This window comes from Grampus griseus, assembly GCF_964374135.1.
Source record: "Grampus griseus genome assembly, chromosome: 1".
Classification (NCBI taxonomy): domain Eukaryota; kingdom Metazoa; phylum Chordata; class Mammalia; order Artiodactyla; family Delphinidae; genus Grampus; species Grampus griseus.
Window position 1 is genome coordinate 33,033,739 of NC_139017.1, and position 23,806 is coordinate 33,057,544.

General features: G+C 50.7%; 1 protein-coding gene and 1 long non-coding RNA gene across 2 annotated transcripts in view; one reads left to right on the forward strand and one right to left on the reverse strand.

Annotated features, from left to right (window-relative positions):
• Positions 1-1,816: 1,816 nt before the first annotated feature.
• On the forward strand, positions 1,817-22,460 carry LOC309829930. The gene is made up of 3 exons (XR_014297445.1): positions 1,817-1,940; positions 19,046-19,134; positions 21,891-22,460. It is a non-coding gene; the product is annotated as an uncharacterized lncRNA (long non-coding RNA).
• Positions 13,073-23,806, reverse strand: part of STX6 (syntaxin 6) — a 40,411-nt gene continuing 29,677 nt past the window's right edge. Inside the window, exons 5-8 of the mRNA XM_082666176.1 lie at positions 23,211-23,336; positions 21,874-21,980; positions 17,829-17,923; positions 13,073-13,982 (exon numbers count right to left, since the gene is read on the reverse strand). Coding sequence (XP_082522302.1) covers positions 13,906-13,982; positions 17,829-17,923; positions 21,874-21,980; positions 23,211-23,336 — 405 coding nt within the window. The 3' untranslated portion in view covers positions 13,073-13,905. The remainder of the gene's footprint in view (positions 13,983-17,828; positions 17,924-21,873; positions 21,981-23,210; positions 23,337-23,806) is intronic.

The window sequence follows — 23,806 nt, forward strand, 5'->3', positions numbered from 1 at the left end:
TGCTAAATTCTGGGCTGGATGCTCACTTGACCTTCACTAGCCTGGCAGGGGCCTGGGGTGGAGGAGGGGGAGGGGAGGGGGAGGGAGGAAACACGCACAGCAGTGAGCAGTGTTGGCATGCCAGAGGGGGAGGGCTGGGGAGGCCCCTGGGGTTGGGGTGACGCCAGGGTTAAGGCGGAAGCCTGCAGAGACCATCCTTTGGCTGGTGGAGGAGCCTTGGGCAAGGTGCATTTCGGAGCAGGAGACAGAATGGAGCTAAGGGGCCTCGGATAGGAGCAGTGGGGATGGGGGGGGGGCTTGGAGTGGGCAGCCCAGGGCTTTTTTACAACTGGCTGGGTGCAGGCTGTGCTGAAAACACAACAGAATCAGGTTAGAGTGAGTGTTGCTGCACCTCTCAGCAGGCAAGGTCGCTGAAGGAGACACGTGGCCTGAGAGAAAGAGGATGGGGGAAGGGGTCAGGCAATCCTGTGGAGTGTGTGTGCAGTGAGTGTTCTCCCCTCCTCGGGCCTTATCAGCAGGAGCCAGTTAAAACCCCTCTTTACTGTCCCTGGAGGGTGGGGGGAAAGCATGGCTCCCAGAGCCCCCCAGCACTGCAGGACGGGGAGGCTGGGCTGGCCTGGGGTGGGATGAAGGGGGGTTGGGGAGGCTCTAGCAGGTGAGCAGGGGGACCAATGGAACAAGTGCTTGGGCCTTCAGGATGTGAAGAGGGTGCTGGGACACCTCAGAGAGCAGCCTGGGGCCCCCAAAGCATAGAAATAGTCCCACAGCAGAAACTACAGGAGTGGGGAAACCCTAGTGGCTCCCGTACCCCAGCTTGTGGCCTTGTGGTCATAAAACTTTGGGGAAATTTCGTGTTGAAAAATGCTTCTGGGGCAAAAATCACCTCTGTTTTCTCTCTCTGGTGAGGATGACGATACCGATACCCTGCCTCAGCTGAGAAGAAATGGAAGTGAGGGTGGGGTGCTAGGGCTGGGACTGGGCAGGGAAAGGTCTCTAGGGGGTACTGAGCAGCTGCATCTGTTACATCCCAGGTGGGGGGGTCAGGCTCTTGACACATCTTATTTTGTCCTTAAAATAGTCCAGCCTGGGATGTCCCATTTATTGTCTTCATTTACACAGATGGAGAACCAAGTTTAGCAGCAATGGAGGCCATTCAGACCCGCACTCTGACTCAGCGCCCACTCTTCCTACTGCAGCTCGCTCCCCCCATGCCAGCAAAGGCTGGATGCAGCTCGCTCCCCCCATGCCAGAAAAGGCTGGATGGGGGGGAGGGAGGGAGGCACTCTGAGCTGTGTGTGAAGTAGACCTTCCTTGCTCTAATTCCACAGAGGCAGAAGGCCCTCCTTCCTGGGGTAAGATGCTGGGCCCCGACTTGTGCGGGTGGGAGGGGGCTTTGGGTTCTCCAGCCTCCTGTGTGACCTTCCCCATCTGCTCTGCCTGGGGAACTACTGACCTAGAAAGCTATGTCCAGCCCTGCGTCATCCGCGCCTCCCACAGGACCATCAGAACGCTCTTACTTAGAGCCTCGTGTTAACTAGGCGCCAGGCCACATGCCAGGCAGGAGCTCAGACAGATGAGAAAGACGGGCTCTACCTTACCAGGCCAGAGGCTAGGGGCAGATCAAGCATTCCCACCTGGCCTGGTGGGAAGTGAGAGGAAGCACCTGGTTAGCCCCGGTGGCGAGCCTAAGTGGTTAGCGGAGAGGGGCGGGGCGGGAGACGTGGGGGGGCGGGGGAAGGCAGGCTTACGCAGTGGGAGGAAGTGCGTCCACGCTGGGTTTTGTAAAACGAGGAGGAACTCACAGGAAGGTAAGGGAAAGGACGCCCAGACACGGAAAATAAACAGCATGTGTAAAGGTATGGACTTCTCCCGAGTCGGCTCTCTGCCCCTCCGGTGGCAGTGTAATGGTACGCTACGTGTCCAGACCTCGCTTCGCACAGGTAGGCACCTGACACTGCAACAACACGGTACAGAAAGTGGCACCAACTTTAACCTCAGGCGTGACGTCAAATCCTTAGGATGACGGGAGCGGGGTGGGGTGGGGTGGGATGGCAAGTTCCGAAGCCTCCAGCCGAAACCGCGGGCCCGGTGCTCGCCAGGCAGGCCTGGGAGGCCAGGGCGCCCCGACGCTGATTGGTTTTCTGTTTTTTGTTTGTTTGTTTTCCGGGGCGCCTCTTCTCGGTGGCGGAGGGTTAGGTGGGAGGCGAGAGCGCGTCTCCTTGGCAGGGTGCGGCCGGGTGCCCCCGGCGTGGGGACCGAGGTGTGTCGCGGGACAGCGACCAGGGGGCGACTGTGCGGGCTACTACCCGGCGCCCACCGCGCCCTCCCCGCGAGGCTACTTTGTTCCTCGGGTGTCGCGGGCAAGTCGGGTCGGCCGGGTGGGGCTCTGCGCCGGCCGCACCCTTCCCGCCCCTCCGCTGACCCGGAGGCCCCCGCCGCGCCGGCAGGAGGCTGGGGCGGGTCTGCGCTCCAGGCCGCCTGCCTCGGTCCGCGTCTCCGCGCCTCCGGCCGCTCGTCTTGGGGCCAGGGATGCGCCCGGACGCTGCCCCGTTGGGGACGTCCAGCTGGGCGCAGGCGCGCTCACAGCCGCAGGAGGGTTGGAGCCTGGAGTTTGACGGGGCCGGGTTGTTGGGGGTTTTACACGCCCCACACCCCGCACACCCAGGACACTTGGCTCGGCGCCCGGGGCCGGGGGGAAGACGACCCTCAGTTTAGCCTCGAGGAACGCACCGTTGGGGGCGGGGGCGGGGGAGAGAGGGCAGCCTGGAGTTGCACGGAGCGCGCGCCCGGCTCTAAGAAGGCGGTGGTGGCGGCGCGCCGAGCGCGGCCTGGGGGACGAGCTGGAGCCGGCGGGAGGGGCAGTGAGGCGACGCAGGGGCGGGCACGCGTGGCGGGGTGCAGTAATGGGGACCTGGTGCGCGCAGTGCCCCGAGGGCTGTCGCGTGGAGGAACAGCAGGCACCGCTCGAATTTTGGAAATCAAGTTGAACCTGGGAATTCAGGGACGCGCAGGCGCTGTGCCGTCTCCCACCCTGCTCTGCCTGCTCAAGTATTCCAGAGCTCTGCTGGGGACATAATGGTCACAATCCTGAATGCTTACGGCGACACTGCGAGGGAGGGACTACTTATCTCCGTGTTACGAACTAGGAGTCCGAAACTCCGGGGTTAAATTACTTATCCAAGGTGTGATCCAAGGTCACACAGCAAGTAATTAGCGGAGGGAGGATTTGAACCCGGCCCTCTGCAACTCCCCGCCTGCGTCCATTAACCTTCCTGGGACCCTGTGGGGCTCACCTCCGTCGGTGAGCAGCTCGCGAGGCCCGGCTCCGCAGTGACCTTCACCATGACGGTGTGGGGGGCTTGGCTCGGGTTTTGCTTCAGGGAAATGGAGCTGGCACTCCCACCTCCCCGCGGGGGGGAGAGGAGTAGGGCAGGCAAATCATTTTACAGAAGTGTTTCCTTAACTGCAGGCACAACCACTAGTGGGTCACAAAATCTATCTTTTAAAGAAAGACCAACATTAAAAAATAACAGCTTCCTTGCACAAGGCAAGGGTAGGTTTTGTGTGGGAAACGCTTCTTTCAGACGTGTGTCCTCAGTTGTAATCTGAAGTGTGTTCTGGCCATGCTCTGAGGGTGGCATAGAACAGGCCCTGGGGCTGAGGCCGGGAGGCTGGCCCCTCCATTCTGTCCTCAGGGCCCAGCGCTGCCCAACTTGGAAGCTGATGAAACCTGGCCTGGCGGCTGGCGTGAATGCACCTGGCCCCTGCGTGGGGGGGGGGGGGGGGAAGAGGCCTCCTTGCTCCTACATCCCTGTCATCTAGAGGAGGCCTGTGCCCTGGGGGTGGAACGCAGTGACTGGACTGGACTTCCTGGTCCTCCAAGCTGGCCTCTGGCAGCAGAAGTCCCACGTGAACATTTATTGGTTTGAGCTTCAGTTGTTGGTTTCTTGGTTCCACCACACCCCAACTCCATGCATTCATTCATCCACCCATTCATTTAGCTTATTTGTGCGCCTTTGTTGGAGCTATCTTCCCCTTGTCCACCCACCGACCCCAGACAGCCTTCAAAAATGTCAGAGGTGCCTGCCCTGGGAAGCATTCCCTGACACTGATGCTGAAAACTTGTGCACCAGTGCCGAATGGAATCTCGGAGACAGAGTTTTGAGTGAAGTAGAAAAGAACAGCTTTATTGCTTTGCCAGGCAAAGGGGGACACGGCAGGCTCGTGCCTTGAAAACTGTGTCCCAATCCGGGAGGATTTGGTGAGGAGTTTTATAGCAGTGGTTCAAGGGTGGGGTTGCTGATAAGATTAGGGTGTGTGCAGGGCCTGCACCCCTTTAATCTGGTCTCAGGTAATCTCCTGGTTCCTTTAATTTGGCCTCAGGGCGTCTTCCCTGGAATGAAGAATGCCAACATCTTCCATTTGTTAGGCTTTTAGTTCTGTAAAGAACTCAAAGATATTGTTATGTGTATCCCCTGAGGCAGAACCAGGACCTGCCCCAAGGCTGCACTATTGTTTCTTGGCCGCTCCTCCCTTGTCTCTGCATCCCCTCCCCTCTCTGATTAGCAGCTGTTCGAATCTGCCCTTTGGAACTCAGGGAAGGTCATGGAGGCTGGAGTCTGTTCCCTACAAACAAGAAATGGGGGACAGAAAGGCTTCTGTGCCCAGGAGCCCCACAGGGTCCTGCTCAGTTTCAACACCTGCATGCTGTGGCCCCCTCCCCTTAGCTCCCGTAGAATCTGGTACCAAGGGCTCTTCATTGTGGTTCTTTTCCCATAGAACTGCTTGTTTATCCTCTACCAAACTTACCTGGCAACAATTGGACTTCCCTGGCTAATCTGCCCAACCCATTTCCCACCCCAAGTCTCCAGGCTGCCTCCAGAGCTATTGCAAAGGCTGGGCTGTCACCTGGTCCCCTTCCTTCCCTCCCTCCCCATCATCCTCTCTGAGTTTTCCTTTTCCTATAGAGCCAGAGCACCTGCTTAGAAATGGCAACAGCCTTCCTTGGCAGGCAGCTCTGCCCAGCTCTCTTAGGCTGCGGGTTTGGCTAGGTCGGAGTGCTGGGCCCCGAGGAAGGGGCTGCTGGGACTGGCTCTGACACTCTGCCCACGGCGCCAGGGTTTAACAGCTGTCCTGCCAGGCCTGGAGGGTATCCGGGCTCTCCTGTGGATGCTGGGCTGCCTGCTGGGCCCGCCTTTGTCTTGTCCTTCTGCAATCTGGACTCAGGCCCCAACTCACAGTGTGAAGCTGCCCTTATGGGTCTGGCCAGATGCCGGGTACTGGGGAGAGGCCTGCCCTGCCCTTGCGATGCCCATATACCCAGGGTGGAGGCAGCTACAGCTGTGCAGAGACAAACCCGTGTGCCAAGGGCTACAATGGGAGCCCCAGGCAGGAGGCCCCATTGCACCTGGTGAGCAGAAAGGCTTCCCAGGAGAGCCAGCCCCAGGCTCACTAGCCTCCCTCCAGCTCGGTGTTATCTCAGGAACAAGGAATGCTGGCAGCCACGGGAGCTCACAGCAGCCTTCAGATGCCACAACTTTCTCATCCTGTGCTCCCCAGACTGTTTCCAGGCTTTTCTGAGTTTATATAATGTTTGCCTCACTTATTTTTTGCACATTTCCAGCCAAATAAACAAGAGCTCCAGAAAATTTCATCAGCAAGGCTGAACCGCTTGATTGAGGTCCTTGATCAGATTTCTTGAACTCTGCAGTAGGCTTGTAGGGTTCGAGTTATGGTCTAGTCCAAGGTGGCTGGTGTCCATCATCATCTTCGGCACTTCTAGTTCAGTGCTTTCATCCGCTGCTAACTTGTACTGCAGGTTATTTGATCCCTCTTCCTCTCCTCGGCTTTACTCTACCGTTTCTCTGGTTAGAACAATGGCTTGCTGAAAGAAATATCTGCTTGCCACCCCTGAAACCTGGATGGTGACTTTTCAGGGAGGCTGCATAATGGTCCAGTCAGACCTGGGTTCCCATTCTGACTCTACCATTCACTGATTGTAACCGTGGGCAAATTCCTGAATTGCTCCATGCCCTAGTTTTCAGGTACAAAATGGGCCTCAACAGTATTTCCCTTGGGACTTCCCTGGTGGCGCTGGGGTTAAGAATCCGCCTGCCAATGCAGGGGACACGGGTTCGAGCCCTGGTCTGGGAAGATCCCACATGTCCGCAGAGCGACTAAGCCCATGTGCCACAACCACTGAGCCTGCGCTCTAGAGCCTGCGCGCCACAACTGAGCCCATGTGCCACAACTGCTGACGCCCTACACGCCTACAGCCCATGCTCTGCAACCAAGAGAAGCCACTGCAATGAGAAGCCCCTGCACTGCAATGAAGAGAAGCCCCTGCTCGCCGCAACTAGAGAAAGCCCGCGCGCAGCAACGAAGACCCAAGGCAGCCAAAAATAAATAAGTAAACTTATAAAATCCAAACCCCAAAAAAGAGTGTTTCCCTCATGGAGTTGTGAGAATAAACAAAAAAGTGTTTTAACTTCCTCAACGTGTCCCTAAGGCCTTGGTCAAAGACCTGCTGGCACATCAGATTCTCATCAAGTATTGGCCAGAAGTATTAGCTACTAATGAGATACAAAGATTGAGAAATTTGCTCCTGGAAGAGTTGAGGACCTTCCCAAAGGCCGGCCAGTTCCGTGAGCTTTTGTGAATGGACACGAAGTATTTAACGGTGTCCCTGAGGGAGGACGGAGAACGGGAGGGAGGAAGCGGCAGTGCAGAGGTCAGGGAGGCTGGCCTTGCGAGTACATGTCCAAGTCCAAGGCGGCTTCTGGAGCCCATCGCTCCCTCCCTGAGAGGTAGTGGCGCGGAAGTCTGTGCTTAGGCTCTGCCTGCACCAAACAGGAGCCACCGCTGCGTTCTGGCTGTCGGCATCCTGGAGTGGGGGCCCTGTTCCCAGACAACTGACACCCCGATGTTCCAGGGATGGGGGCGCACTGACTTGGAACGTGTCCTCTTGGACAGTGAAAACATTGTGATGGCACGCATGGGTCTTCCCGTCCTGTGAGTTCCGTTTTTGCCTCGGGCCTCGGCCTCGTCTTTTAGCACTTCCAACAAGAGTTCTGTGTAAGACTCGCAGCCAGTGGGACCTTGGGAACAACAGCACTCTTGCTGAGCCGTGGGCATGCGCTTCTCCCCTTGTCCACGCCACGTGGTCCACGTTGGCCCCTGGGGTACAGGGAGGTGATCGGCTTTTATCAGGAGATACATGGAACCATTTCCTCCTCCTGAAATAGTCACCGTTACCTCTCAAAATAAGCACTCACTCCTCTGTCGAGGCTGGTTGGTATGTTGATTCGCCTCTGCCCCTTCTGGCGATTAGGGGGACGTCAGGCTGAGGACTCGGGAAGCACTGCTGGGCCAATTTCTATGTGAGGCAGCGGGGGCACAGTATGTGGTCCAGTGGATGGACCTTGAGAAACTACTTGTTTTCCAATTTCCCCATGTGCAGATCTGAGATAATAATATTAGATGAAGAAACCTCTCTGGTTCACACAGCCATTTCCAGTGCTATATGTGTTAACAGCAAGTACTTAGAACAGTGCCTGGCACACAGAAGGTGCTCAGTCAGGCTGAGCAAGGGTGATGATGGCAAGAGGAATGAGGAAGATCCCTGCCCTTAAGGAGCTCACGTAGCCCGGTCGCCTTCTCCCGCAGAGCTACCAGCTGGGATGGGCACTATCCTTGTTGGTTAACACTTCAGCAAGAGGGAAATACGGGACTCAGTTCCTTTGTGTTCTAGTCTCTCTGCTCCCTCAGGTGCCTCATTCCAACTGAAACTGTGTCGTATGATATTGGAAAGGAACAGTATGGCTGCTTGGGGGTTTAAGAATTCATATAACGTGCTCAGCCAGAGAAAAGAGTTTAGAATTCACATCTTCCACCAGGCACAAACTTTTCCCACCCCAGACATACGCACGTATCCATGTTTACTAGTGGGGATGGAAGGAGGGGAGGAAGCTCTGTTTCGGTATGAAAAGAACTAAAAATAAAAACCAACCAAATCAAAAACCAGGACAAAGTTCATGGTCTCTCCATTTCTCTTTAATACTGAACAGTAGTCTTTATACAGTTGTAACATGATTTCAAGAGTAGAAGTAAGAAACATTACTGATAAACTTAAGGGTGCAAAAATATCACTTCTAAGGATGGCTAGTTGAGGCTTTTTTAAACACAAGTTTTTGGGGTTTTTTTAAGTTTTCAAGTTTATAGTGTCATCAACATTTGTTTAATGTCAGGATTACAATGAAGGCCATGAAGCTGTTTCATTTTACAGGGGTGGTTTACTGCAGCCTAAATTCCACGATGCAGAAGCAGTGGTTCGCACACTTGACTGTGCATCAAATCCCCTGGAGGGCTTGTTAAACAGCCCACTCACCCCACCCCAGTCTGTGAGTCTGGGGCGGGGCTCGCGAATCTGCATTTCTAGCAAGTTACCAGGGGATGCCGCCGCCGCCGACGGTCCCACACCACACTTGGAGACCCACTGCATACAGGAAGCAAGCTCTACCCACAGCGGGGCTGTGAACTGCTGGCACCAGGGCTCTGGCACCGTTCTCGTGTTGGGTGCGGGGAGAGCACCATCTGGAAATCACCGCGGCATTTTGCATTTCTAATCCTTGATCTCACTTCTTTTGTTTGTACCTTCTAGTTAATTAAAAATAAAACGCCGTAAGGTTATTTATCCTTGAAAGGAAAAAACAATCGTTTAGTCCTGCTGAGCACTGCCACGTATTACACACTCTGTTTTTAATTACATTAATTTTTTATTACAAATGAGCCGGTGAAAGCTTACTTCCACTTACAAAAACCAAATCCATCATCATTTACAGCTTGCTTTCTTTGGCCCTTTCCGGGTTTCCAGCCCACCCCCCAACCCTGCGCGTTCTCCCAGCCTGGGTCAGCCAGGACGTCATAGCATGGCACGTAGAGCAGTTCCAGTAACTTAATTAGTGGGACACCTGCCTGGCCTCTCCACCTCGCACAGACAACAGGGCACAGACGCACTATCTACCTGAGGATTAGGACGGCTGTCTCTCCCAGAACCGACTAACTGTGGCATCACAATTCCCATTCAGTAGCAGGGTCTCAGCCAGAACCTACTTTCTGCAGAGCAGGAAAGAACCGTCCTGAACTCGGTCCCACCCCGGGGCTGACAGAAAGCCGGGCTGGAGTGGAGTGCTGGGCTGCCGCCAGGGAACAGGCTCAAGAGCTCCAGTCAGCAGACAGCAAAGCCAGGTGGTCTTATTTCTAACACCCCTGGATAATTAAGTGGCTTCCGGGTTTGATAACGCATAACCTTTAAAAAAAAAAAAAAAAGGTAAAATATACTTTCTCACAAAGCGTCTGGCTGCAGCTGGCAAACCAGGACCATGAAATGTTCATGTGAAACCCCGGCAGTAGGGCAGGTGATCGGACAATCCCAGTCTAAGCACAGCTCCCATCTGCACGGCCTCGGGGAAGGGCATTTCTGGACAAAGGTCACATCAGAAGGAAGACAGCGCCAACACATTAGCTTATGTCGGAGGGAAACCAAGTTCTTTTTCTTTTATCCTCACCTCCCCAAGCTTCTGTCCTAGTAAAGAGACTTATAATATCATATAACAAAGAACTTTCAGCGCATGGAGATCGCAGCAACGTGACCAGAGCGCCAGTGGTTGTCCAAAAGCAAAAGACATCAAGTGGCTGGGCTGAGGCGGGAGCGTGACAAGCCACTACCAGACTACGTCATGTCACTGAGGTCAGCTTGGTCCAGATGGGGTGCAGGCTCCCCGGTGCCAAGTCTGCACTGCAACCCACCCAGTGACTCCCATGTCTGCTGCGGGAGCTGAAAGTGTTTCAGCTCTGAAACAAGAGGACTACTGAGCTAAGTGACCATAAGTGCTTCTGAGGCTACCGTCAGGGATGCTAACACCCCAGAAGTCCGCTAGCTTGGAGCTTCGGGCCCAGCCTGGGGGACCCGGCACCCGGCTTCGGTCTCCAGGTTCACAACAGTGCCGTCCTAGGCTCTGAAGGGCTGTCCTCGCTACTAAGAACTCTCCTGGGGTTCTGGACGCGACAGCAGCCTCCCTGTGAGCGTTATCAGGCAGCCATGGTGGGACGGCACCCATGTTTTATAGACAACAGACCGACACGGGCCTTGCAAGACAGGAGCTCCTTGTTTGCAGCACAAGCATATTCTGTGAAGGATGGGAGCTGGGCAGGACAGAGTCTTACCTCCTCCTGCCAGGGCAGCCCAGGGGCTGAGCTGCCCCTCGAGCAGGGCCCTGGAGGAAGAGGCCGCTGCGCCTGACGGCCCCTCGGGGCCCTGTCCTCGTGTCCCGACTGTGGTCGGGGACAGCGCCACCTGACTGCAGGGCTGAGGACCCTTTGGCTTCACCTTCTCTCTGCTCTTGATGGACAAAGAACAGTCTTCAAAAAGAAAAAAAAAATCTTAAAAAACCTGGGAGTGGAAGAAATGCCAAAGCGAGTTAGACGAAGAGGGAGCACTGACAGTAGTGCGTTCTGTGTTTTAGAACTTCAGCTTTCCAGACAGTCCGAATTTTGTTTTGTTTACAAATTTGTCCTGTGTACAAGGTAACGCCAAATGGTCGAAATTCCAGAGTGGGAAAACAACAACTATTTATCAGTTGGTTTGAGATCTTCAAATGCTATGCGTTCTCTAGAAAGGTGGTAATGGTCTCACTTGACAGGGAAATTACCAAAAGGAAGATCTTGGCTCTGCCACCTTCACTTACAGAAGGTAAAACACTTAGCGGAGACAGATTTCTGCTGGAGTTAAGACTACATTTTTCTTCGCAGCCCTTAATCTCACGAGGTGAGAAGGAGTGGAAGTTGCCAAGTTGTTGGCTACCAGACCCATCAGTCTGTTTAACTCTGGCTAAAAGCAGAGAATAATGGGCAAGTTACCAAGTTTCTCCCCCGACTCTGGCGTGAAGATCCTCATGTAACATACATGCTGCGACTTCCAATTGCCACACGGTAGCGGCACACAGAGCGCATTGTGATTCTTCACGGTTCTCACAAAGACAAGATCAAAAATCAGGACGAAAAAATAAAGGTATTTCGCTTTTCCAGCTGGAGTCCCACTCTGGCAAATGCTCTCCATGGTTCATTACCCCATTCTACACCCCACCTCACCAAACCAGTGGAGGAGAAATGCTCTTCCAAGAAACAGAAGTCGAGCTCTTTCTGTTTGTTAGCCGTCATATTCTGCCAGTTTTTTAGCAATGACGAGTACAGCACAAAGTACAGAGGCTGAAGGAGAGAGAAAGCCCCACGGCTACAGGAAGTGCCTCTAAGCCTAGTAGGGGTGTCGCGGGCATCCACTCCGCCCCCCCCCCCAGTCCACCACTCAGGGTCAGGGGACCACTTGCAAGGAACCCAAAGCATCAGGATCACTGATGAGGAAACCTAAGCCCCTGGCATGCTCTCTCTGCCAGTCTGGAGTCTGACTGGGCCGTGGGCATGGTCTTCAAGTGAACACTGGTCTGTAGTGACTGCTCAGTCCTGGTACAACAGGGTGGGTCTCAGGATCAGGTCACGTAGGCCGGAGGTTACATCTCGGGCCAAGCAGCTCTGACAAACACATGAAGAGGCGGCCTATCGGAGAACGGCTCCTCCGAGGCCAGAAAGAGCAGTGGCCCTACAGGGAGAATGCCGCAGTGACGGGACTTTAAGCAATTTTTCTTTCTAAACAGATTCCTCTTCGGCTTTAGCCCAGTCTGGTCTACAACAGCCACTGTTTAGCAAACACCTTAAATCAGCGAGCCTGCCGGCTCTAAATAGCCCCACACATTTAGTGGTTAAGCCTCGGCGTCACAGAACTTGGTCCCTGAAGCCTGGGGAGAAGCTTACTCACTCATGACCAGCGTGTTCCCAACAGGCCCCGCTGACACACGTCAGTTTCGAGGGGCACAGTAAATCTGGTAACGCCCAGATAATGGCATGGCGTTAAAACAGGGCAACCCTGTAATTCATCAAGAAGCCGGCTGCTTCGTGTCACGTGGAAAGTGCGGATTACAGTACTGAGACAAGGTCCACGTGGATATTTAAAAAGACGTGTACATTTTAATGCAAATCTAAGGACCAGCCCTGTCCTCGGTTTGTAGAAGGCTATCTTAACAAAGTCTCAAAACTCTGTAAAACAAATAATCTAGTATCCTACACCTGAAGCCCTTTGTAATAATCACTTTTTTTTCTAATTTGAAAAGAAATAACTTATATGTCACATAGAGTTGAGTGTAAACGTGGATGTCAATCACCCTTTTAGTTTTATAAACCTGCTTTTAGCGTTCATCGACAGGCAGATTTCCTTACCTACCATGATATAATACCCTTCTTTAAAAAACTGTTACAAATATTTATTAAAAAGTGCAATTCAAAGGTTAGCTAGGCAAGTACATCATTACAAACCACACACACACACACACACACACACACACACACAGAAAACAAAAGCCCAACACAAACAAACGATACAAACAAAACAAGAAAAAAAAGCGTGCTGAGGAGTGGGCCCCAAGAGATGGGGAGCTGGAAGTCAAAGCTAGAACTCTACCCAGATGTTGCTGTGCTTCCCAAGTGCAAAAAAGATAGTGAGGAGAGACCTGCAGCCTCCACTGCCAAGTGCTGGCTCTGGGCGCAGCTGCTACTTCAATATTAGGTTTTCATCAGGGAGGTTATAAAAATATCCTATATACATGTGTACACGGGAGGCATTTTAAAAGTCATCAGAAGCGTGAAGGGTACAGTGTCTCAGCAGTTTCAGCTATAAAACCCAACTGAAGTGTCTGTCATTTAAATTTCGATTGGCTCAGTTATTTGAATGGATGATAAAATTGAACTGTCATCTCAGGGAAAAAGGAACCAAGTTCACCTACCCATCCTTGCAATCACTCACAGGGTAAGAAAAATCTGGTCCAGAACTAGCCTTCTTGACATTATAGTTTCTGAGTAAATGTAATCAACGTGCTGCCCCCGCCCCCCCCCCCAGCCCCCAAGGCAGAGTGCTGCAGGAATAAAATAACTGCCGATGACACCACCTCGGGATCTCAGTCCACTCACGTGAGCTGCTCATCTAAGGGTCACTCTAAGAAATGCAACTTGCACCTCTAGGGAGGAGGCTGTAGGATAGCGACATGAATCCAGCAAGGGCCTGACCCTGGTGACCTCACCCGCCCTCTCCAGCTGTGTCCTGCTGCCCTGTCCTCCCTTCCATTCAAGCCATAAGTTGCCAGCACCCCCAAAGCCCAGTGCTTTTCATTCTTTTCCATTGGTTATTCCTACCACAAAAAACTGTGCTCGGGGAAGCACTTTCACCCTAGCACTTATCCCTGAAAAACCAGTCACTGCATCTTCTGTCACAAAGTACTTCCGAGCCCTCTGTCCCCACTAACCGCCAGCTTTCAGGGGCAAAGGGACGCTGCCGCGACAGGATGTGAAACCCACCCAGGGGCCCACATCCCCGATGGATGCCCCTGGATGGGCCAGCGCGTGCTGTCTGGCGGGGGAAGGGTCTGAGCCGGGGGTGGGGGGCAGGAGGAGCTGCCAAGACGGATGGAATGAGCAACAGCCAACACGAGCCGAGTCTGCGAATTTTTCTGGATTCCTCGAAGGCCCTCCGGGGGAGCGAGGTCCAGGGGGGCAAAGCAGGGCCCGCTGTCCTCGGATCCAGGCCAGGGGGCACCAGGAGTGTGCAGTCGTCGACTTCCTCTTCCCGCCGGCCCTCCCCAAGCTGGGCTGAAGGACCTGATCTCCATGGTGGGGTCACAGAGAGAAAAGTCAGCGCAGGCTGTGTTTCCAGGCGAGGGACGCGAGGGGCGGGCACACCGTGCGCTGCTTCTCCCTCTCCCCTCAGGTTCCTGTGCAGGAGGAAGCGAGCCGGGGGCCACGCTGTCACAGCACTAAGAAGAGGATGAGCACGACCAGGAGGACCACGAAGAGGACAGCGATGGCACACCACTGGCGCCGATCTGGAAGGCAGGACACGAGGGTCAGCTCTCCCGGGACTCGACGTACCCCAAGATACAGTGACAGGAAACTTAAGGCAACACCTGGATGCAGACAGAATGGGCAGAGGCCCTGAACCTGCGCGGGCACCTGGACTCTTACCGCTGCTCTGAACCTGCCCAGGCACCTGGACTCTTACCGCTGCTCTTCCTGGCCTGCACTGCACGTGCATTCACAACCCTGCCCGTCCCCTGAAAGCCAGCCTTGTAACAAGTACCTGCTTTGTGTCTCAAGTCTCTAATTAAAATCTATGGATCACAGTTCTCTTCTGGCAGTTACCACATCCCTGGAAAAGATGTTGGCGTTGGTATTACAGATCAGAGCTCGTCAGCTTTAATCTCCCACCAAAATCAAATCATTTAAACAGTAATCATGTTCTTTTCTTAATGAGCACAATGGAAGGATAGAAAGGAGATGAAAGCTACTGCTGGTCACTTCAGGAAACAATGAGCTGAAAAAGCAAGCTGCAGTGATCACGGGGTGATGAACTTCACACCACCCCTGGGCAAGAAAGATCACTTAACCAGTAACTGTGTTAAAGTAACTGACACAGCTTATCTATAAGTAAAAGTGGAATGTCTTTTCTGAAGCTTTCTGCCCTACTCACAATTTAGAAGAGGTGCAGTAAACAGAGTAGCCAGAATCCATCTAAATGGCCTAGAGCAAGGAGGCCCCGAGGGACAGAAGGGCCCACACAGGCTCCCGCCCACAATCCTGACTGCGTCCCCCTAACTCTCAGGGCTGCTGGGAAAACTACACAACACGAATACCCTTGCACCCTCTGCGGGCCCACAGTCGGGGCACAGGATGCTGTCTGTCGTCAGGATGCACCCTTCACTTGGGCAGATGTAGGAAGAGCAAGCCTCTCCACAGAGGAGCCCTGCTGTTTTGCACAAAGGGTCAGGCTGAGATAAAGCCTGACAATGCAGCTCAACTGCTGGAAGTAAGAGTTCCATTTAAGTAGAAATATAAAGGTGCATACACTGATTCACCGAAAGTTTATTTGAAAGCCTGCAGATTTTCGCACACCAGAGCCACTGAGAATCACATTATAAAAAGGTCTGAATCTAAGAAAATACACTGCAGAACTCTCCACAAAGCAATGCGCCAAGTCCACAAAACATGTACTTCAGTTACTTAAATGCCACGGACGGCAAAGTCTTAGAACCGGCCAAGAGAACTGCTACCAAACAGTAGTGAGTAAAGCAAGTACCTTCCTAGTGGCTCATCCTGCTCTCCATCACACATGCCAGAAACTCACTTAGTAACTGGGGATTAGGGTCAAGACCTCAAGTCCATCTGTTCCTTTTCTGAAACAAGACTAGTCCAAAAGGTGTGGGGAAGCAGAGCTGGCCTATAAGAATAATAGATAATAGATTATGGTATTAATAGATAATAGTATTAATCTGTTTAACTATCACTTCAGTGGTCCAGAAAACTCAAGTACCTAGCATTCTTTCATCTATTTTTAAATGTTTATGACAATTTAAAAGCCCTCTCATTAAAATGATTAGTCTATATTCTAGGATGATACAGTCAAGGGAAATGCTTCCTAACAAGGCATCCTGCCATCTCAGACCTCGATTTCCAATACTGAACCAGCTTCCCGTCAGCCTCTACCCAACCCTCCTCCCACCTCCACTCACTTTCTCTTCTGCAACTGAACTAAATAGGGGTTTTCATCAAGGAGGACAGCCATCACACAAGCTAGCACAACCCAGGAATGCTCTTTTAAATGCACTTTCCTCTGAAGTGTTAAGTTGCTTCTAGGAAGCATGAACTGGGCAACCCCGAGCTGTTACCCTAGCAGACTTACCCCCAGAAGGGGCGGGTATACTAACCACAAGGGCTTTTGTGACCTCAAGTCACAAAACCAGCTTTTTGCAAGCTCAGGACCTGCCTCAAAAAGTCAGGGGGAAAAAGGGGACTCCACAGGTTTTTTCCCCCTCCCAATATAGTCTCTTCCCCTAAAGAGAAAAGATGAACAACAGAATTTGGGAAAGTGAGGGGAAGAAAACCTTGGTATCCACACAAAAGAATATACTTTTTGAGGGTAGGAGATTGACAAGATTAGTCTCTCTTGGGTCATTCAAAATAGTAAGCATGGCGTCTTGGGTGATTTCTGCCCAGGAAGCAGCCAGCACTGGGGGGGGGGGGGGGCGCGCGGAGGTCTCGCCTCTGCAGGGCTGTGGAGCATGGGCATTCAGTTACTGCCTAATCAAACTTCAGCGTGTCTTGACACTCTTTATGCACAGGCTTGGTTGAAAAGCAGTGAACTTTCCTAAAAGTTATGGAGGAAAACAAAGACAAACACAAATTGCCTCGCTGTCAAATTGCAGCCAACACCGCCAAGTAGGAGGCCCCGAGCAATTCTCTGGGGAGCAAACAGAGATTAAAATGAGCCCCACAGGCAAGCTGTCCAAACCTAAGGGCCTTTCAGGCTAAAGGCTCTGTTTCCTGGCTCTCTTTCTTAGACAAACATAACTGAAGTTCTTACTTTGCTCCCCAAACTTTTCTTCTGGGGGCAAGTAGGAGAAGGCATAAGCAGGCCTAGTGCTATTTATACACACCGAAACACTTACCACAATGCAAGTACTTTTCTAAATTATTCATACCCAGAATGCTGGGGACAAGGACACAGTGCATCTTTGTTCCGCTGCTCTTCTCCAAACAAAACTGGTGCTGAAGTAGCTACTTGACTTTGCGACTAATACATAAACTAGTGAGAGATCTGGTTGAAATTGGTTATGTAATACTTCAGTAAAACGCTTTTTTTTTTTTAAAGAGGGGTTGGGTGGAAGAGGAGAGAATAGAGGGAAGCAGGAGAGGACTTTGCAAACCTCCCTCTAGGTGTGTGGAAGATGAACTAAGCTGGTGCCTGCCGCAGGCAATGAAGAGCCTGCTAGAAGCATGAAGATATTTGCCCCTGGAGAGAATGAAGGAAACCGGGAAGCTAGGAGCTTCCCTTTGTCTTGAATATAACAGGTCCTTTGCCCCCAGGGCCATCTTCCACCTGTCTTATCCTTTATTTTTTTTCAAACAAACATTTACTATGTACTAATATGTGAGAGACACCATTAAACGCTTGTACACTAATTATTATTTCATTTAATCCTCACAATGACCTTGAAGAATGTCTCAGTTCCTCCCTTCACCCGGAGACTCCCACAAATAAAGGGAAAAAAAGATACTGGATTTTCTTTTGACTTAAAAAGGTATTATTTCTCATATAATAGGGAAGATGGGTTGTAGTAACAAAAAAAATAGTCACTGGAAAACATCTTCCTACACAGTAACTAATTTGAAAAATGTTGCTTCTTTATCTCCAGCCTGGTGCGAATTTGCTGGAATAGTTTACTACAAATTTAAATAAAAATAGTTTAAATGAGATCTGCAAGGCCATCTTATTCTGAAATGGTAGAGGTTTTTCTTTCGGTGAAAAGTCAGTCCAGGAGAAACAGTAACTGGCTCTTAATTACTGTTTTAAAATGAATTCCCTATTTTGGCAAGGAAATAGGAAAAAAAAAGAAAAAGAAGGATTTTGTAATTGTAAAGAAAGTTACTCCACCAGAAGGAACGTCATCTGACACCATCAGCCTTGCACGGTGCGGACCACAAAGGCACTTCCCAGGTGAAGGCCACGAGCAGGAGACAAAGCCCGTGCGTGCTGGTCTTCTACTCTCTGACCCCAAAGCATGAGAAAAATGCGCCAGAGGAAAGGGATCTGAATGGGCATACCTGTGAGAGACCCCCTAGACTGTGTCTCTAGAATTTAGTAAGAATTCTCGAGCTTAAAAGCGCATACATACCACTGGTCATGTGAGATACTTTTGCAAGCTTCTTCATCACATTGTCCAGCCGAGACTGAGTGCTCTCCAACTCGTGAGAGAAATCATCCAACATACTAGAAAGACAAGCAGACGCAGGAGGCAGCTGGTCAGCACAGTCTCCAGATACACTGGCCATGGATCCGGGCCTCAGTTTTAGCAAACATCCAACAGGCAACGTTGGGGTCAAGCCCCCAGTCTTTTATCCTTAGGACAAGGTATGTTTTTGATTTCAGAACTTTGGAAATTTAAAGAAGTAGTAAGTTACATACACTGTGTATTAGCCAAGACCCCAGCAGGGTCTGGGACAGTCCCCATAATCAAACACACAAGTTACTATTTCTGCAAAGAAAACTATGAGGAGTCATAGCTGCAGTCAGTTCAGGTTAGGTTTTTCTGTAACATGAGTTTGCTGAAAAATTTTTTTTAATTTTGAATTTTTTAGAGCTTTCTAGATTTCAGAATTGCAGACAAGGCCAGTGTGGACCTGACCATACAATAATACAAACTCAGCAGCAGTGCAGTGTAGCAGAAAGAACACGGTGTGAAGCCAGACAACCAGGCTTTGCCACTTGCTTCCTTGGACAAGGGACCCTGTTTGCTTATCTGTAAAATGGGGCAATCCTATCAGCGCAGCTTCCCTGCCAGGGTTCCTGTCATACACAAAGCACTTTACAGCAGTGTGAGTTAAGAAATACACTTTGATCAAATAAGCACCTCCTTTAAGGCACCCTGTGCTTTAGCATAAAGCTGGCGGCCTCAGGGCTGAGTTCCTGACAGTGTGTGCACCTCATCTACACCCACAGAGGACAAGCTCACACTGGTTGCTGTCCAAGGTGCAGGTGGGAAAGAAGACACCAAAATACTTATACCAACGGTGTTTAATTTCATAAATTACTAAGCATTCCAGACTTTTCAACTTAAGATTAATATGTGATTATCCTGAGGCTGGAACGTGACACACCAATTAGCACCGGCGGGCTTATTAACCACGCTTTATTCCCCTGGCAGCATCAAGGGCAGCTAGAACTACCGGTCTTGGGCTGTGCCCACATGAGGCACCTGAGAGCCCTGCAGGATTCCGGCAACCAACTCCTCATTAAGTCAATCATTAAATAAACTCCATGTTGACAACTAAATAAACAAGCCTTTGTCCCTTACCTGAATTTTCAAATTAAAACATTTGTTGCTCATTTTAGATCCTGGTAGCATCTGGGCCCTGCAGCTGGCAGACCTATCCGGGCAGGGCCAAATGCTGAGCTACTTTTCTTACTGAAGACAAAAACGGGTAAGTCATCCAACCTCCAGCCCAAGTACACCCACTAACCACCCACTAACCAAGTTTCTAGCCCAGCTCCAACTAACTCAGCGCTGTCCAAAAGAAATACAATGTGAGTCACATATGCCGCTTAGTATTTTTTAGTAGCCACATTAAAAGGGGGGGGGGAATTAATTTTAACGACCTATTTAGCCCAATATACCTAAAAATTATCATTCTGACATGTAATTTTACATTTTATTCATACTAAGTCTTCAGAATCTGGTATGCATTTACGCTCAGGCCCTTCTCAGTTCAGACTGGCCACATTTCAAGTACTTGATGGCTGGTGGCTATTGTACTGGACAGCAGAGGTCTAAGTCCAAGACCCATGTTTTTCCCTTTTAATTTACTTACTATTTTTATTAGAGTTATACACATACACGGTTTGTAGAGCTAAACAGACCTACAAGGCCTCTTATAAAAAAAAAAACACAGCTGTCTCGCATCCCCGAGGGCCACTGCTTTCAGCCCCTCACACTGTTCTCTCGGTGCTTTTCTCCAGTTTTTGAAGCTACACGCTGGCACTTCAGTATCCTGACCCTGCTGACTGCGCACAATGAAAAGCTAGGGCTTGGCCCTCCTCCCATTCCATACCCCACATCAGCATCCTTCCCACTTCTCTTGCCCCTTCCTTCCTTCCAATATAACTGGGTCACGGTTTGATAAGGTCAACATTCAGGGTTTACACTATCATAAGTGAGGAAACGCTCCTCTCCCAGCTCGGGGGTTTGGGGCATGAATCACACCGCTCCTTGGCTCTCCCCTCTGGCTAGCCGAAGATTTGGCTTTCTCAGGTCTGTTGAGTCAGTAACCATTCATCTATTTTGCAGTATCTAAAATGTAAAGGTCAATGCTTCTTATTCCAAGCTCTATGTCCCCATAGATATTATGCCGTTAAAAAAAAATTCCTGGGCTTCCCTGGTGGCTCAGTGGTTGAGAGTCTGCACGGGTTTGTGTCCCGGTCTGGGAGGATCCCACACGCCACGGAGCAGCTGGGCCCGTGAGCCATGGTCACTGAGCCTGCGCGTCCGGAGCCTGTGCTCCGCCACGGGAGTGGCCACAGCAGGGAGAGGCCACAGCAGCGAGAGGCCTGCGTACCGCAAAAAAAAAAAAATTCCCTCTGTTCCTGTTCTAATGGACTTTAGAGAAAAAGCAGAGATAAGAGGTTGTGTTCAGTTCACCATCTGTAACCAGAAGTCTGCCAGGCTCTACCTCTACCCAACCAGGGAAACTGCTCAAGTAATTCGTCCTTTCCCATCCCCACAATACATTTGAGGGTAAGAATGCATTTTAGACAAATTAAACTGCATGCCTAGATTCTTATTCTGCCAGCTTCCGACCTGGTCTCCCTGCTTCCAGTCTTTTCCACCGTGGTTCATCATCTAAACCACAGAATGATGGGCTTCCCCCAAAACATAAACCTGACCACGGCATTACTAACACAACCTTCGCTGGGGCTGTGTTTCCCACTGCCCTTTGAATAAAAAGTCCGAACTCCTTAACATGGCTTCTAGGGCCTTCCCTGATCTGTTCTCTGCCTGACTTCACTTCTGCAACCTCCCTCTCAATCCCCATGCTCTAGACACACTAAACCTCTCTGTTCTGTGCACTTTTTCACCCTGAAATCGTCACAGGGCTCTTTCTTCCTTCCGGTAGGCCCTCCCCTCTCCCCCGCTTCTCCCACCCAGTCTCACCCCACCTGGCTACCTTCTACTCATCCTTCTGGTCCCAGTTAAACCTCTCTTCTCTTCTCAGGGACTTTAGACTGAGTCAGGTCTGCAGTTCAGGCTATTAGGGCCCTCAAGGCACCACGCATCCCCTACCGCGGTAGCCTAGCCCTCCACCTCTGTCATCACTTAACGACTTGCACCATTTATGCAACATCTGTTCCATCCAGTGACCAGTAAACTCTGATGGCAGGGACACTGTCTATTCTCTGGGCTCCTCTGTGGATACCCAGGGGCCTTCCAGTAGAACAAGATGCCCAATTTGAATTTGTAATGAATGAATCCATAACGTTGAACACAAAATCGAGGTAGGAGAGTTTCTGAAATATCCTAGTGGAACGATTATTTTTTTCAGAAAAGGTATTTGTGAAATGGTAAAGGTATTATATATATATGGTAGCATTTAAGAATGCTGTTTTTGGTGTCATACTTCAGGAGTGCTCAAAGAGATTGTTCTTAAGGAAAAATAAGTCCAGTTATATTTTCTTGCGTTTTCTTTTCTTTTTGTGGGGGAAGAATTTTTTATCAGTTGGAATTAAATTGATACTTTTTTCCCCATAAAATTAAAATTAAAGATACAGAGCAGAAAGGCCAGTTGAATGTAGTGGGAGAGGCATGGGATGTTAAGTTAGCCCATGTCCTATCCTCTTTGGGACAAAAATCTCCACAGAGCTTACACAGCCGTATCAGTTTCACATTCCCATTCACAACAATACTTCAAATACCTGTTTGGAGGAATTTGTTCCTGTTTTTGCAGGTGTTTAAAAATGTTAATAACTTTGCCTAAACCCTGTTGAAAATTGTATCTGACAGATTCGCTTCTTTTGGAGAGGCCATTCTGTGAAACAGAATAAAGATGCAGCTATAAGCAAAATAGCTTTTGGTTTTACTAGCCACGTAACTGTCAGGCTCTTTACGGGTCCTTAAGACGGCTTTTCCCGCCATTTCTCTGCGGCAAGAGGGGCATCTCGGTACTCACACTGCCTGCTCCTCCAGCTCCCCTCCGATGCGCTGGGACATGTTCTTCAGCACCCCGATGCTGCCAGAGACCAGCTCCAACTGCTCATCCTGCTGTTCCACGATCAGCTGGTGCCAGAGAAATGGGAAATCAGCAATTAAAATCCATCTTACCTGGTTCCAAGCCCAGCACTCTAGCAGCTGCTAGCTTCCTTGCCAACTCGGGACAATTCACATTCAGAAGCAAAGCCCAGAAATCAAAGGACCAGACCGTTGCCTCGGAGAACACGCTGCTCAAAAGGCTGGGTTGTAAAGCTACTGATCTCCCCTGCTGATGCAGCTTGTGAGCAGTCAGCGGGGCTTGAAACCACCCAGAGAGATTTACCCTGGTTGGCTGAAGTCCAACAAGGGACAGACAATGGCCGAAAGCACCTGTGCAGTGACCACAGACACATGGGGACGCTTGGGAAGAGGAAGCCCGCTGCCAGGGTCAAGGTCTCAATCGGCAACAGCCGGCCACAGCTTAACTACAAGAGAACGTCTGGCAGATCTCTAGATGTGGGAAAACTACGCACAGAGTCCTTTGCTCCCTCCTCAAGGACAACTAGAGGAGGCTCTGTGACAGCAAGCAGACAACTTCAGAGCCATAGTTACTTTTAACTGTGTTGTAGTCGCCTTTTTATTAAAAAAAAAAAAAGTGTGCTTGGTTAATAGCAATGTAAGTAGACAAATGGTTAAGCAGACATGCTAATAGAAGAAGAACAAAAGAACACATAACCTACATTGAATATATAAAACACAGTATTTAAGAACCAGTAGTTTTGATGGATAGATAATCCTCAAATCCCCAGATACTTTATTATTAGCTTCCTTTTATTAATACAACTACATATCAAAAGCAACAATACAAGTGTAATCAACCTCACTTTCCTTCTACCCCTTAACCTCCACCAAAGCAATCATTTTTATATATAATGGAACCAAAAATTTCAATGAAAAAACAAGGACTGAATTTTTCTCGAAGTGCCTTTGTTGAAATGAACAAAAAGCCCAGCACAGAAGTGGAGGCTGGGGAAGAGGCTGCTGTGTTTCTAAATCAATGGCCTCCTCTGTCAGTTTCGGGTGTCTGGTCTGCTTGTCCTAAGAAATCTAATCAAGATTGGTTCTCTGGAAACTGTCATGCTCTGAAGGACGTTTTAAACAGCCTTTCTATATGCAGTCATCACACAGGTAGACTCAGGCAGCTGCAGGGCGAGCTCTGGTCCATCCTGCCTGTCAAGCCCCCGGGGTGGCAGAGGAGCGGGGAGGGAGGTACCTGGCCTCCCACCTCCCTGTGCTCGGCTGGTGGTTCTCAGGTACCTGCTGCTGTGCCTGTTGCTCCTCGATGAAATGGGAGTTGGCCAACTGGAGCTCCCGGTCAAGGCGCCCATATTTATCCATCGTTCCAGTGCTCCAGTTCTGTCCGCCACTGTCTCCTAGCAGGGCCTGCGAGAGTGGGGCAGGGGGCAGCAGGGCAGAAGAAACAAACCATTACTATCTCTGAACAAATACCCCATCACCATGATACAAAGATTTCTCCCAGTGCTCATAAGCTGGCCTCCCTGGGATCAGCCTTTTATGTAGTGGTGTAGGGTAGTGCCTGTGGGGTACAATTTAAGGAATGCCGGGAAGGGTACTCTCTATTTCCAAGCTCTCCCAACGGGACTCACAAATGGGCTCTGTCCCATTAAAATGCCAATAAGTGTCAACTTGAAATCAACAAACACCCATCTGTGTACTGCTTTGTGGATCTAAAGGCACTTGGTCTCTGTGGGCCAGCTCTTCCTAGCACCCTTGGAAGCTCACCAGAGACCTGTTGTAGGTTATAGTCTAACTGATTCCAGACAGCTAGAGTCCTTTCTATTTAAGTATGACCCAGGGAAGTTTTGGTTTTGGGGAGGGGGGAGGAAAGCGTT